General features: G+C 39.5%; 1 protein-coding gene across 2 annotated transcripts in view; it reads left to right on the top strand.

Moving 5' to 3' along the window:
- Positions 1 to 353: 353 nt before the first annotated feature.
- Positions 354 to 15,194, top strand: part of LOC134807576 (uncharacterized) — an 81,659-nt gene continuing 66,818 nt past the window's right edge. For both annotated transcript variants that reach the window (XR_010148337.1, XM_063786829.1), the window contains exon 1: positions 354 to 3,190. Coding sequence is in view for 1 of the 2 variants with exons in the window: in XM_063786829.1 (XP_063642899.1) it covers positions 2,843 to 3,178 (336 nt within the window). In the remaining variant the exon portion in view is untranslated. The remainder of the gene's footprint in view (positions 3,191 to 15,194) is intronic.

Genomic DNA, 15,194 nt, shown 5'->3' with positions numbered 1-15,194 from the left:
TGCAAGCTGAGGGAGCCGGCTCTGGCCTTGGCCAGCCCAGAAAGGGGCTCCCACAGTGCAGCGGTGGGCTGAAGGGCTCCTCAAGTGCCGCCAGAGTGGGAGCCCAGGCAGAGGAGGCGCCGAGAGCGAGCGAGGGCTGTGAGGACTGCCAGCACGCTGTCACCTCTCAATAGGTTTCAGACTGAGATTAATAATTGTTCCATAACAACCTGTATTTAGTAAAGATGATCAAAAGGTGCTTTTGTGCCATTTTTTTCTTTCTCTAGTTTGAGTAAAAGTTTCAGCAAGTGAGCAGCAAAATTTAGATAAATAAATGAATAATTTTTACAATGGAATGCCTATAAGCACCTCAAAGTCAGCACATCCAAAATGGATTTTTTTTTATGTCTTTTTTTTTGAGACAGAGTCTCACTCAGTTGCTCAGGCTGGAGTGCAGAGGTGCGATCTCGGCTCACTGCAACCTCCACCTCAAGCGATTCTGGTGCCTCAGCCTCCTGGGTAGCTGGGACCACTGGCATGAGCCACCATGCCTGGTTAATTGTGTGTGTGTGTGTGTGTGTGTATTTTCAGTAGAGATGGGGTTTCACCATGTTGCCCAGGCTGGTCTGGAACTCCTGGCCTCAAGTGATCTGTCCCCACCGTGGCCTCCTTAAGTCCTGGGATTACAGGTGTGAGCCACCGTGCCCAGTACCCAAGTGGATTTCATAATTTATTCCCAAATCTATTTCTTCTCCTCTGTGCCTAGAAAAGTCAATGGCACCATTAACCTCAAACTTAACCAGGTCAGAATTTTTGTGTCTCCTCCCCCTTTTCTCTAGCTGCCAATCCCAGTGACCCATCAGTTTTATTCATGAGGCTATTCCCGATCTCATGCTATACACCAGGCCTTCATTATCACTTGCTTCAACCACAGGTGATCCTCAGTGATATAGTCTGATTTTAAATTTACATTTTCAAACATTGTAGTTTACTCTTTCAAATCATTTTTTTTTTTCATATGCCAAGTTGGGACTTGAAAGTCTTTTTTTTTTAGACAGAGTCTCACTCTGTCCCCCAGGCTGGAGTGCAGTGACACAGTCTCGGCTCACTGCAACCTTCACCTTCACCTCCTGGGTTCAAGCGATTTTCCCGCCTCAGCCTCCCAAGTAGCTGGGAGTACAGGCACCCACCACGCCATCAGGCTAATTTTTGTACTTTTAGTAGAGGCGGGGTTTCACCGTATTGGTCAGGCTGGTTTCGAACTCCTGACCTCAAATAATCCACCCACCTTGGCCTCCCAAATGCTGGGATTATAGGAGTGAGCCATGGCGCCTGGCCTTAAAAGTCTTATATCACTTTTTCACATGACAAGTTTAGATTTCATAATCAGCTGATGAATAAATACTTTCAGTCCATGCACAGTCTGTGCCATCTGATACCTCTGTTTCAGCAAAGTAATCACTTCTATCTATAAAGCATTGTTTGTGCAATATTTTAATAGGATTAATAGGCTCAAATGAACCACAGATCTGTCAACTGCACTTGCAGTCTGGCCACTCTTGTAACAAATATTCATTTCATTAAGCACCTTTAATATGACAAATGATGTGCTAAGTACCAAGTACTTTGTCATAGTGACAAAGCAGACACTCTTACCCTCATGGAATTTGTACTATATATTGTGGGTAAAAAGGGATCCAATAAATAAACTCCCCAAAAATATATGGCTGGTGTTATTTATCTTGATAGGTGTTAGTACATAGTCTTAATAATTATCAATAATATATTACTATATGTATTTAACATATTGTACTGTAGGCCCAATATCTTTCAGTGCAAAAATACTCAGCTGAAATACGTTTTTCATTTCAAATACTTATCTATATTGATTACAACATTTAATTTAGTGTTTTACTTTCCATTTCCAAATATTCTTTCATCAATATTATCTGTTCTTTTCATCATAAATATATTTATTTCATCTATTAGTATTTTCTATAATCTATATTTTAAGTCATTTCAGCTCTTTTTATATTTCTTAAACCTTTTAAAAGCATAATTGTATGCTGAAAGTGGGTGAGGTTTTAAAACTAAGTGCCTAAGACATAATATAAATACTTTATTGTTCTCTACTACATTAAAAAGTGGTAACCTATTTAATTCACATGCCATGGTCAAATTTTAATTTCAATAATATGACACAAATAAATACTCAGAAATGCTGACAAATCTTATCACCTGTGAAACTCAAATGTTTTCAGGGGTCATGAAGATAGCATACTTGTCTCATCCAATGACTTTCAAATTCATCCTTCTTTAAAATGTTGTGCTGGACTTTGGAGACACAAATGTGGCCTTCCAGAGTGACAGGCCTTATAACAATCCTTGTAACAATTACTACTTTATTTTTACCTGTTAATATTTATATATTAATAAACCCAACTGAACCTAAGAGAATATCTAAGACAAGTACATTTGTGTATGTGTGTGCCTTCATGTATGTGATTTTTATATACATGATGAACTGTCTTAATTATAAAGAAAAGGAAAAAAACATGATGCTATGAGAAAAAAATGAACATTCAACTGAGCAGAGCAGAAGATATTTTTATATTTCCTGATACAAAAATCTAACTTCAGTTCCCGTCTGGCAGAGAGCGCGGAGAGACGCAGAACGCAGCCCGCTCCTCCAGGGCCCTCCAGGCCCTCCGGACCCGGGCCGGCGGGTGAACTGGGGGGCCCCGGGACAGGCCGAGGCCTCTGCCCTGCAGACACCGGAGGCCGCTGCTGTGGCTGCCCACTGGCTGTGCCCAGGCCTTGAAGCCGCAGCGAACCTCTCTTTCCCACCCCACCTGGATGACTGATGGCGGCGGCTGCGTCTCCCCGACGGGACCCCGCCGGCCGCCGGGTCTCCCGACCCAAGCCTGCCGGGCCTCGACGAAACCCCCGCAGAGTCGCTGGGACGCAGCGCCTTTGGGCGGCGCCGGGCGTGGTGGGCCGGAAAGTATGGCGGCCGCTTGAACGCCGCGCGGCGGAGGCCATTAAGGCGTGGAGGGCCCGGGAAGGCGGCCTAGGGACGCAAGCAGGCTCGGCCGCCTCTTTAGGCCACGGAGCTGCGCAGATCCGGTTCCCGGGTGACCACTCTGTCGCCATTGGGCGAGACCTACCTAGTCCTGACGACAACGGACAAAGGCCTTAAGGGGCCTGGAAGGTGAGCGAAGTCCCGAACGACGACGGGTGGAACGGTTAGCGGCCATCGGGCGGTTGGTCTTTGTTCTACCAGACTTTGCTGTCAGAAGAGAGAAATGGTAGAATGACAGGCCACGTTTGGCCCGTTGGAAATGCCCACCACCCTCTGGGAAGATTTACTGGCCGTTTATGTAAGGCCTGTGTATATAATATGAAAAAGCTGCTCTCAACTTCACCCCAACCTTTTAATAGAAAACATTTGTCACATCTAGCCCTTCTAGATGGAAAGAGGTTGCCGACATATGATAAAATAGAGTTAGAAAGTCACACATCTTGTAAATTCTCATTTGTTTAAAAGAAATCATAGAAAACACATGTCTTCTGGAGATGACTTTTAGAAATGGAGTTGTTAAGACAGCCTCTGGAAGCGATACGTCCACGTTTGTTAAGTGGGTTAGATGACATGGAGGTGGAAGACCTGAGAAGGAAGAGAAGAAGGTTCTGTGCTAGACTGGTCATATTTAGAAGACATTTTCATATTCTATCCATTGTTTTGTGTGCATTTTATTTCTCACTACTGTGTATATAGTTGACAATGCTAAGCTTTTTTGAAATGTCTATTCTTTTTAGATGTTCTGAAGTGCCTGATATGTTAAAATTAGAGGTAGCAAAATCACATTTTGTAAATACCTTTTTGTTACAAATCATAGGAAATGTTTTTTGGAGGGAATGGCCAAATCACCTGTTGAGTAATGCTCATTGTGTTTGTGCAGTGGTTCAGGGGAAGAGAGAGGAGGGGGAGGTGCAGAGAGCTCTATGACATCCTGTTTACAGCGAGGCAAGATGAATCATTATCTCTGTGCATTTTGTTTTACTTATCTGTGTATATAGTGTACATAAAGGACAGACGAACCCTAATTGACAACATCTAGTCTTTCTGGATGTTAAAGAGGTTGCCAGTGTATGACAAAAGTAGAGTTAGTAAACTAATATATTTTGTACATTTTGTTTTACAAGTCCTAGGAAAGATTGTCTTCTGAAAATTTGATGTATTCTGGGTTGATGGAGATGGGAAGGGTTCTAGGCCAGAATGTTCACATTTGGAAGACTCTTTCAAATTATAACTGTTGTTACATGTTTGCAGTTTATTCAAGACTGCTGTATACATAGTAGACAAATTAACTCCTTACTTGAAACATCGAGTCTATCTAGATGTTTAGAAGTGCCCAATGTATGTTAAATGTAGAGGTAGTAAAATACCACTTTGTAAATATCTTTTTGCTAAAATTCATAGGAAATACTTTTGGAAATTGAATTGTGAAGCCACCTTTGTGAGCAGTATAGTAATGCCTATACTTGTTCAATGGTTTAGAGGAAGTGGGAGGGAAGAAATTGCAAAAGGTAATATACTAGTGTGTTCATACTTGGACGTTTTCAGACACCATTTTTCTATATGTTTTGTGCATTTTGTTTTGCTCTGTATATAGTGTATATAATGGACAAATAGTCCTAATTTTTCAACATCTAGTCTCTAGATGTTAAAGAGGTTGCCAGTGTATGACAATGTAGTAAAATTAGCATATTTTGTACTCTTTGTGTTGAAATTCATACGAAAACTTGTCTTCTGTAAATGACTTTTGCATAGGAATTTGTTCAACCATCTCTAAGCATTACATGTGCCTGTACTTGTCCACTGGATTGAAGGCAGAGAAGGAAGGGAGGAGGGAATGATTCAAGGCCAAAATGGCCACATTTAGAAGATACCTCAGATGATAACCATTGTTATGTTTGTGCAATTTTATTTAACAGTGCTGTGTATGTGGTGGACAAGTTATATGAAATATCTAGTCTTTCTAGATATTTGGAAGTGCTTGATGTATTTAAAAGTGGTAGTAGAATAACACTTTGTAAATAGCTTTTAAAAACTGATGGGAAATGCTGTTTGGAAGTGGAATTGTTGAACCACCTGGGAGGTGGGAGGGAAGAAATTGCAAATGGTGTTTTGACATTGTTTATTTAAAAATTTCAGCTTAATCCATTGCCTATATGTTACATGCATTTCATTTAACTTTGCTATACTGTGTATATAATGGACAAATGAGTCCCGATTTTATAATATCTAGTCTCTAGATACTAAAGAGGTTGCCAATGTATGACAGAAGTAGAGTTAGTAAACTAACACATTTTGTACACTTTGTTAAAATTTGTAGAAAAGCTGTCTTCTGAAAAGGACTTTTGGAAGTGAGATAACATCAGCTCTAAGTGACACGTGCCTATATCCACCAGGTTGGTGGTGGAGAGGAGTTGGAAGGAATGAAGGGTTCTAGACCAGAATGTTCCTATTTAGAAGACACTTTCAGATATACCCATTGTTACATGTGTGTAGTTTATTCAACACTACTGTGTATATAGCGGACAAACTTAAGTCCTTATTTGAAACATCTAGTCTTTCTAGATGTTTAGAAGCACAAAGTATGTTAAAAGTAGAGGTAGTAAATAACACATTTTGTAGCTATCCTTTTGATATGAAATATTGTCTTGGAAATTGATCAATTCTCTGAGCAGTACACATTTTGATATTTGTGCTGGTTCAGGGGGAAGGAGGAGCACAAAGTGCAAAGGGCTTTCTACCAGTGTCCAGTGTGTTTATGAGGAGGCACATTGACCATTGTCCCTTATGTCTGCATTTTCATTTACTGTGCTGTGTATATAGTGTATATAAGCGGACATAGGAGTCCTAATTTACATCCAGTCGACGTTAAAAAGGTTGCCAGTATATGACAAAAGTAGAATTAGTAAACTACTACATTGAGTACACTTTGTGTTAAAATTCATAGGGAAGACTTCTTAAAAACAGAAGTGAGATTGTTAAAATCCCCCCTAAGCATTACAGATGGCTTACAGCTGTCCACGGGGTTGGTAGAGGTGGGAAAGGGAAGGGTTCTAGGCCAGAATGTTCCTATTTAGAAGACACTCAAATGACAGTCTGTGTTATGTATGTATACCATTTATTCAATGCTACTGTGTATATAATGGAAAACTTAAGTCCAGTTTGAAACATCTAGTCTTTCTAGGTGTTTAAAAGTGTACAACGGCCTGTTGCAGTGGCTCATACCTGTAATCCCAGCACTTTGGGAGGCCGAGGCAGGCGGATCACGGGGTCAAGAGATTGAGACCATCTTGGCCAGCATAGTGAAACCCCATCTCTATTAAAAATACAAAAATTAGCTGGTCGTGGTGGTGTCCACCTGTAGCCCCAGTTACTCGGAAGGCTGAGGCAGGAGAATCGCTTGAACTTGGGAGGTGGAGGTTGCAGTGAGCCGAGATCGCACCACTGCACTCCAGCCTGGCAACAGAGCGAGACTCCGTTTCAAAAAAAAAAAAGTGCACAATGTAGGTTAAAAGTAGAGGGCTTAAGTAACACCCCTCTAAGCATTTGTTTTCAGTACTTCCTAGGAGTGGTTGCATTTGGGAATGGAATTGTTAAAAGGTGATGCTTAGGAGCGAATGCAGACTATTCATTCGGTGGTTGGGGCGGGGGAAGCGGGGGTGGGCAGAGGAGGTATGCAGGGAGAAGGGTTCTGTGCTCCTGAGATTAGTTCAGATGGTCTAAACATTGTTCTATATGTGCATTTTAGTTAATATTGTGTATTAAAGGATAAGTCTTAATGCTCAAAGTATGTTAAAAATAGATGTAGTAAATCAGTCCCTTTGTGAATGTCCTTTTGTTAGTTTTTAGGAAGGCCTGTCTTCTGGGAGTGACCTTTATTAGTCCACCTCTTGGAGCTAGACATCCTATACTTAGTCACTGGGATGGTGGAAGAGGGAGAAGAGGAAGGGTGAAGGGAAGGGCTGTTTGCTAGTATCTCCATATCTAGACGATGGTTTTAGATGATAACCACAGGTCTGTATGAGCATTTTTAATAAAGTGCCTGTGTTCATTGTGGACAAAGTTATTGTTTTGCAACATCTAAGCTTTACGAATGGGGTGACAACTTACGATAAAAACTAGAGCTAGTTAATTAGCCTATTTGTAAATACCTAGCCTATTTGTAATATAATTACAAATTATGTAATTAGCCTATGTGTAAATATAATTGATAGAAAAGATGCATCTTGGACATGGAATTGTTAAGCCACCTCTGAGCAGTATATGTCAGGACTTGTTCATTAGGTTGGCAGCAGAGGGGCAGAAGGAATTATACAGGCAGAGATGTATGCAGATGTGTCCATATATGTCCATGTTTACATTTTGATAGCCATTGATGTATGCATCTCTTTTGGCTGTACTATAAGAACACATTAAGTAATTCAAGGGAAATATACTTTGCTAATATTTTAATGGTATAGCTCTGCTAATGCATTCTCTTAAAAACATACTTAGTGTATTCTGTTGCTGTGTGTTTCATTTTAAATTGAGCATTAAGGGAATGCAGCATTTAAATCGGAACTCTGCCAATGCTTTTATCTAGAGGCGTGTTGCCATTTTTGTCTTCTATGAAATGTTTGTCCCAAGAAAGGCAGGATTACTTTTTTTTTTTTTTTAGCAGTTTGAGTTGGTGTAGTGTATTCTTGGTTATCAAAATACTCATATAGCTTTGGGATTTTGAATTGGTAAATATTCATGATGTGTGAAAAATCATGATACATACTGTACAATCTCAGTCCCATGAAATTGGATATTGTGCCTACTCACAGGATCTAGAAGCATATGTCAGACTATAAACTGCTTGTGATTGTGAATGACTTTGTTCTTTGCTTCTTGTGTTTTTCGGTTTCCTATAATGGACATATTAACTTTTAAAAAATAAAGGTTATTTTAAAAGCCTGAAAAAAAAATCTAACTTCAGTGTTGAACTAAAAAAGTGAAATAATTTCCATCCCAGACATGTGATATGTCCCAAAAGCAATTTTTATATCTTGTAAAAAAATACACAAGCAGCTAAATAACATAAATAATAGGCCCTCAGAGGTCAAACATTTTGACTAAAAATTATGAATAAATATATACCATACTGTTACTATTTACAGGACCTAACTTGACACATATGCTTTTTTTCTAAAGTTGTTTTTCAAAGTAAAAGATAAATATTGAGACAGCAAACATGAAGTTCCCCATCTCTCTCTGGGTCTTGAAGGGAAAGAAGCTAGTGAGAGATAGACATTACCCCTTGCCTTACATATACTTTTTCATGAACTAGACTTTGGGAGAGTAGATTTGGTCAGAAATTGATTTTCCTCTAATGGAGGGTAGTTAGGCTGGGGGAACCCCATTAAAGATCTGAGTCCTTTACACAGATTGGGACTTCAGCTTTGGTATCACATTTATTTTACAATGGTGATACTCTGTAACACATTTGTTCCCCTTTGTCCCTCTCATAACAGTAGGCGAGGACAGCTGAGCCTTCATCAGGAGAAGCCACTAATATCATGCCTATCATAAGCCAAGTCCATGCTTAAGTTACACATAGGAAACCATTAGACTCTTCCATTCTGGGGCAAGTTATGGAAAAATATGAGGCTAGGAAATTAGTACCTTTTTTACATTTTTCTTTTTGTCTATATGCTAAGCAAGTAGGCTTAATTCCATTGAACTGTGATTTGTTTGGGAAGAATTAAAAAGATTGTTAAAGTTTAAAAGGTGCTAGTGCTAGCAAAGGCCATAAATAACATTGTGGCTTCTGCTTGCCCTACCCTGGGTCATCTCTTGTGGAAATCCAGCTGTTCTAGCATAAGCACACTTAAGAAGTCCAGTGGAGAGGCCCACATGGCAATGTATCTTTTTGCTTCAAACATTCCTGATGCAAAGTATAAAGTCACTGAGATTCCTGCCTCATAAGATGAGATTTCTTTTCCTCTGGAATTTTGTACAACTTTGTTCCTGGTGTTCTTAAGTTTTACAGTGTCTCTGACATGGGTCTGTCTTCATTGTTGTGCTGGGCATCAAATGGCTCCTTGTTATGGCAACTCATGTCCTTTGGTTCTAGGAAATTGTCCTAATTTGTTTTCTTGATACTTTTCTCCCCTCCACTTTCTAGGCCTATCTCATAATTGAAACTGCTATTATTGTTATACAATGTTAACTGGAAGAAATGGAAAAAGGACAGCAGTGACATAATTATCCTTTTTCCTTTATACAACTATGATATTGTTTTTAATTAACACTATTTCTTCTTTTATTTCTAGAATAGATGAAAAAAGTAAAATTAAAAGCAAGGTATGGCCAGGCACGGTGGCTCATGCCTGTAATCCCAGCACTTTGGGAGGCCGAGGCGGGCATATCACCTGAGGTCAAGAGTTCAAGACTAGCCTGGTCAACATGGCAAAACACCATCTCTATTAAAAATACAAAAATTAGCTGGGCGTGGTGGTGGATGCCTGTAATCCCAGCTACTCAGGAGGCTGAGGCAGGAGAATTGCTTGAACCCGGGAGGTGGAGACTGCAGCGAGCTGAGATGGCGCCGTTGTACTCCAGCCTGGGCAAGAAGAGTGAAACTCCGTCTCAAATTAAAAAAAAAAAAAAAAAAGCAAGATATAATAATTAGAAATGTGGTACAGACTTCTGGTTGCATATAAAAAAAACTGTCCTCTCTTTTTTTAACACCAGAATCCTAGAGATTAAACCCAAATGAAGAACTTGGGATTCCCAGACTTAGCAAAGCCATTTGTCCCCTTTTCTCCTTGACCTTCCTCTTCTCCCTGCTTGGAATATGATGTGATGACTTGAGCCCAGTAGCAATTTTATGATTTGAGAATTGAACTCATACATTGAAGATGGTGGAGGAGAAAGACAGAAAAAGCCTTAGGCCCTCTGGATAATGTAGAACTGTCTACCAGCCCTAAATTTCCGGCAGCTAGACTTAGTTTAGGTAAGAGAATTACCTCCTAAATCCTTCAAGCTATTGTAGTCAGTTAAAGAGTTAACCAGCCATCAGCAGCCAGTTCTTAATGGAGTCAAGGAAATTTGTACAGTTTTAAAGCTCTCTGAAAACAGAATCTCCTTGTTACATACACATCTTATTTTTACCTCCGTACATTTTCATTCACATGTTTTAAGTGTGTGAATGAACCCCGCCCAATTACAATCTTTGCATGCCTCTAGTCCTGTCTCCCCAGTCAAAACTCCATACTTTGTTTCCTTTGTCATCCTCTGAGAACTTTTATCAGCAGCGTGGTATGGTGACTAACATCAGCAGTCAAACAAACCTATGTGCTAATTCTGCTCTGAAACCAGCTGTTTGATATCAAACAAGTCACTCAACCTCTCTGAGCTTCTATCTCCTCATTGGTAAAATAAAAATGATAATGACTTTCTCATACAGTTGTGCTTGGAATTAATATTTGTAAAGTAGTCGGCACATTGAAAGCTATGGGATAGCCAAATGGAAGATCCTCACTCCCCAATTAAATCTTTAATTGGAATTATGAGAACAATTATTTTGTAAAAATTGGAGACATAAGAAAGAATTGGAAAGAAATACTATATGCTTGTATAGCAAAGCTTAATATATTACAATAAATCTTTCTCCAAGTAACATAAGACAGACACAGCTTCTGCTTCCCATACAGGTTTATTGCCAGGTTTTGACTACCTTCAAATATCATAGTCTAATCAGAAGTTACCCATGTTAATAAAAACTTCTGTTAGAGTGAAACTAAGTAAAAATTCTGTACCTATTCCTTTAAAAACCTTTACTGATTAATAAATTTCATACCTATAAGATTCCCCCATTGTAAGTCTTCAATTCAATGATTTTTAGTAAATTTATAGTTATGCAGTCACCATAATTCAAATTTAGAACATTTCTATCACCCCCATTTTATTTCCTGCTCTCACTGAAACCCTAAGTAATTACTATTCTGCTTTCTTTGTAAATTTTTCTTTTTATACATTTAAGTGGAATCAATATTTGTAGGCTTCTTTCACTTGACATAATTTTGTGGCACATTTATATTTTGTAAAGATTTTTTAACTTTTTTTTTTTTTTAATTGAGACACAGTCTCACTCTGTTGCCCAGGCTGGAGTGCAGTGGCACGATCTCAGCTCACTGCAACCTCTGCCTCCCAGGTTCAAGCCACTCTCCTGCCTCAGCCTCCTGAGTAGGTGGGATTACAGGCACCTACCACCACGCCAGGCTAACTTTTGATTTTTAGTAGAAACAGGGTTTCACCATGTTAGCCAGGCTGGTCTCGAACTCCTGACCCCAAGTGATCCACCCGCGTCGGCCTCCCAAAGTGCTGGGATTATAAGGGTGAGCCACCTCACCCGGGATTATAAGCATGAGCCACCGCATCCGGCCTTAACTATTTTTTTTTTTTTTTGTTCAGAAACATTTTAAAGGACTCAAACGGGAAGAAGAACCTCTTTAAAAGCTTCATTTTAGGAAAATACATAAGATAATAGATACAATTTATTGGAAGTTTACTAGGTGCCAACTATCATTTATGTGATTTAAATGTAGAAACTCCTTTATCTTCAGAATATCCCTATGAGTAGATGTATTACCTCCACTTTATAGATGAACAAACAGAAGTACAATAAGGCTAATTTTCCCAAAGTTATAACACTACTTAATGGTGGAACTGGGATCTGAACCCAAGGACTCTGACTTCAGAACCAACACTCATAATCCCTGTGTCCCAAGGTTATTAACGGCATATTCAAAATATTTGAATGAGATTAGTTTTAATGAATAAATGAGCTAAATGGAAAGGTCAAGTAATATCTCACTCCTGGAAGACATACAAACACATTTAAAACTGTTTTCTCATACAAGAAAGTAGATGGTAGAAAGTGTAACTGCTAATGTTAACAACTAGGCTCATTGTCACAAATGACATCAGTAACCACAAGTCACAGTGACACTTTGGGCTTTCTAGGCATAGGGAACTGAAAAGAATGTAAGGGCTTACTCTGAGTATGTGAGGAACTTCTAAATACCTAGACAGGAGGAGAACAGTTTCCAACCTGAGGAGCTAGTGTTGTTAAAAGGGGCTTTAAGTATTTCATATCGTGTAGTATTTTATATTTGCAAATATATGTAAATTATGGAACAAGATAATGAATATCTGTGAGACCACCATCCAGCATAACTGGAAGTGGATAACATTGCAATGGCTCCTGTGTGACTCTTCCAGCTTATTCCACTACCTCCCCACAGCTCTGGTGTGATAGCATTGCCTTGCCTTTTTAAACCTAAACAAACGATTTAATTTTACCTGTTTCTGAGCTTCATGTGGTGCCTAATTTTCTAAACTTGGTTTTTAACCTCAACGTTGTTGGTTTTTAAACTCAACGTTGTTGGTTTTTAAACTCAACATTGTTTCTAAGATTCACTAAAGAGCCTGTGGACTGTTGTATTTTACTGCCATGCAAGCATTATACTATTTTGTTTATCCCATCTCCTGTAATAGACATTTGTAATTCCAACTTTTTGTTGTTGTTTCTGTAAACATGCCTGTACATATCCAATGGTCCATGGTTACATCACTTTCCTGTGGGACACAGGTCTCAAACCTGGCTGCACATTAGAATCACATAAGGAGTTTGTTAAATTATTCTTCATGCCCCAGATACATACATTTGATTTTATCCATGGCTGAAGACAATGCTGTAGGGTATATACCTAGAGATGAACTTGTTGACTGAGAAGACACTGTTATTTTCAACTTTACTGATATTGTCTGAGTTTTCCAAAGCTGGAGTACCTAATTATACTTTCCCACCAGCAGTGAGAAGAGTTCCTCTTACTCCATATTCTCATTATCTGTTGATATTGTCACCCTATGCATTTTGTTTGCCAAGTTAAACAATTAAAATGGCATTGCTGACTCCTTCGGTATTGTTTTATTGGTCTGTTTATTTTTCTCTGCAGCAATACCACCCTTTCTATTTTTTCTTTTTTTCTTTCTTTTTTTTTTTGAGACAGAGTCTTGCTCTGTCAGCCAGACTGGAGTGCAGTGGCACAATCTCCGCTCACTGCAAGCTCCACCTCCCGGGTTCGCGCCATTCTCCCACCTCAGCCTCCCAAGTAGCTGGGACTACAGGCGCCCACCACCACTCCCGGCTAAATTTTTGTATTTTTAGTAGAGACGGGGTTTCACCGTCCTAGCCAGGATGGTCTCGATCTCCTGACCTCGTGATCCACCTGCCTCGGTCTCCCAAAGTGCTGAGATTACAGGTGTGAGCCACCATGCCCAGCCCCACCCTTTCTTAATCACTGTAGTTTTACTTTCTTTTATTATAATCCTTCTATTTTCTTCTGCCTCTGTCAGAGTTTCTTAGTAACTTTGGACCTAGCAGTTGTTTTTGTTGCCATTATTTAATAATTTGGTTAAAATTTACTCTCATACATACCAGTGGGAAATAGAAAAACACAAGTGCTAATATTATGAATACTAAAGTTGAGACAAAGATGCAATCAAGAGATGGGCCAACATTGTTAATCTTCAGCGAGAATAAGATACTTACTAGACTTAAGTTGTTGACTGTTTGTTAAATGACAAGGAAAGTGTGAAATGTTGGCACTACATCATTGAAACACATATCAGAAAGAAAAGGTGAAGGGTTAGAGGAAATGAAGTAATGTAATTTATGACTTAAGAATGAACAAAAAAATTTTCCAATGATCCATGCGACAGGAGAAACTCACACTATGTGGAGTTGTTGATAGGGAAATAGCTTGTTACATAAGAGATGGTGTATAAAACATAAATACTAAACTAAACCAAGTCAACTATTATTTAAACCTTAAAACTCAGCTCAAATATTACATTCACTTATTCCTGCAGAAAACAGTAGTTGTTCCTGCCTAGGCTGCTGGCTTCTATAGCATGTTGAATAGTAGTTATCTTCATGTATTGTTTTTCTCTATTATAATGAGATTCTACAGATGAAAGCTTTCTCTTTCTAGGTGTTTCTGTCTGGCACACAGTAGGTGGTCAAGAAGGATTTTTAAAAATACATGAATAAAAATCAGGTTATGAGTTCTCTAAGTTCTTTAAATTTGGCCATGTAACCCTTACATCATAGATCAATTTACACAGTTGATGGCAACCAAATACATAGAGAGCTTCACATTGAAACACAAAACGGAGCCAGGCATGGTGGCTCACTTTGGGAGGCTGAGGTGGACAGATCACGAGGTCAGGAGTTCGAGACCAGCCTGGCCAACATGGAGAAACCCCATCTCTACTAAAAATACAAAATTAGCTGGGCATAGTGGCGGGTGCCTGTAACCCCAGCTACTCAGGAGGCTGAGGCAGGAGAATCGTTTGAACCCAGGAGGTGGAGGTTGCAGTGAGCTGAGATCATGCCATTGCACTCCAGCCTGGGCGACAGGGCGAGACTCTGTCTCAAAAAAAAAAAAAAAAAAAAAAAAAAAAAGAATTACAAAAGAGAGCGTGGTTCTTGGAAAGAAGGCCAAAGAAAGAAAGAAAGCTTATGCGCCCTCCTCAATTAAATTGGCTTTCAACTAGAGGAAAAGTAAAACAGCTCTAACACAGTAGGTCCTATTAAAGATTGAATATGGAAGAACTCTAAAATTATAGCCAAACAGAAGCCAAAAACAGAACACCAAATAGCCTGTGACTCTCTTAGGGAAATCAGGTGGCTACTCTAGGTCAAACAGGGAGTGCTAACCTTGCACCCTTTGCTGAAGGACCTTGAGAGCATCATCCTCTAGGGGCTCAGAAAACAATGCCCCAAAATGAAGGCCTCAGAAGCAAACATTTCCTGACCTTGTCCTGCTCTCCAATTTTTCAGTCCCATTCTCCACCATAGATAGCCATAGAAACTAGGATCCCTCTTCCCCAGGGTAGGTCATAGAAATCAGAACCCCTTTTCACCAAAGTCAGCCATAAAACCTAAAAATATTACTCTAACTAACTCCCTGCTGCTCCAGCCTTTCTGTGTAAAAACTTGCCATAAAGAAATTATCTGACTTACCTTGTTTGACTATAGGTCATAAGACCCCCATTTCAGAGAGAGAACTGCCTCATACCAGTAGGAAAAAATGCATGCTTA

This window comes from Pan troglodytes, chromosome 10, assembly GCF_028858775.2.
Source record: "Pan troglodytes isolate AG18354 chromosome 10, NHGRI_mPanTro3-v2.0_pri, whole genome shotgun sequence".
Classification (NCBI taxonomy): Eukaryota; Metazoa; Chordata; class Mammalia; order Primates; family Hominidae; genus Pan; species Pan troglodytes.
Note: the sequence above shows the minus strand (reverse complement) of the source record. Positions and strands in the feature narration are given on the sequence as shown.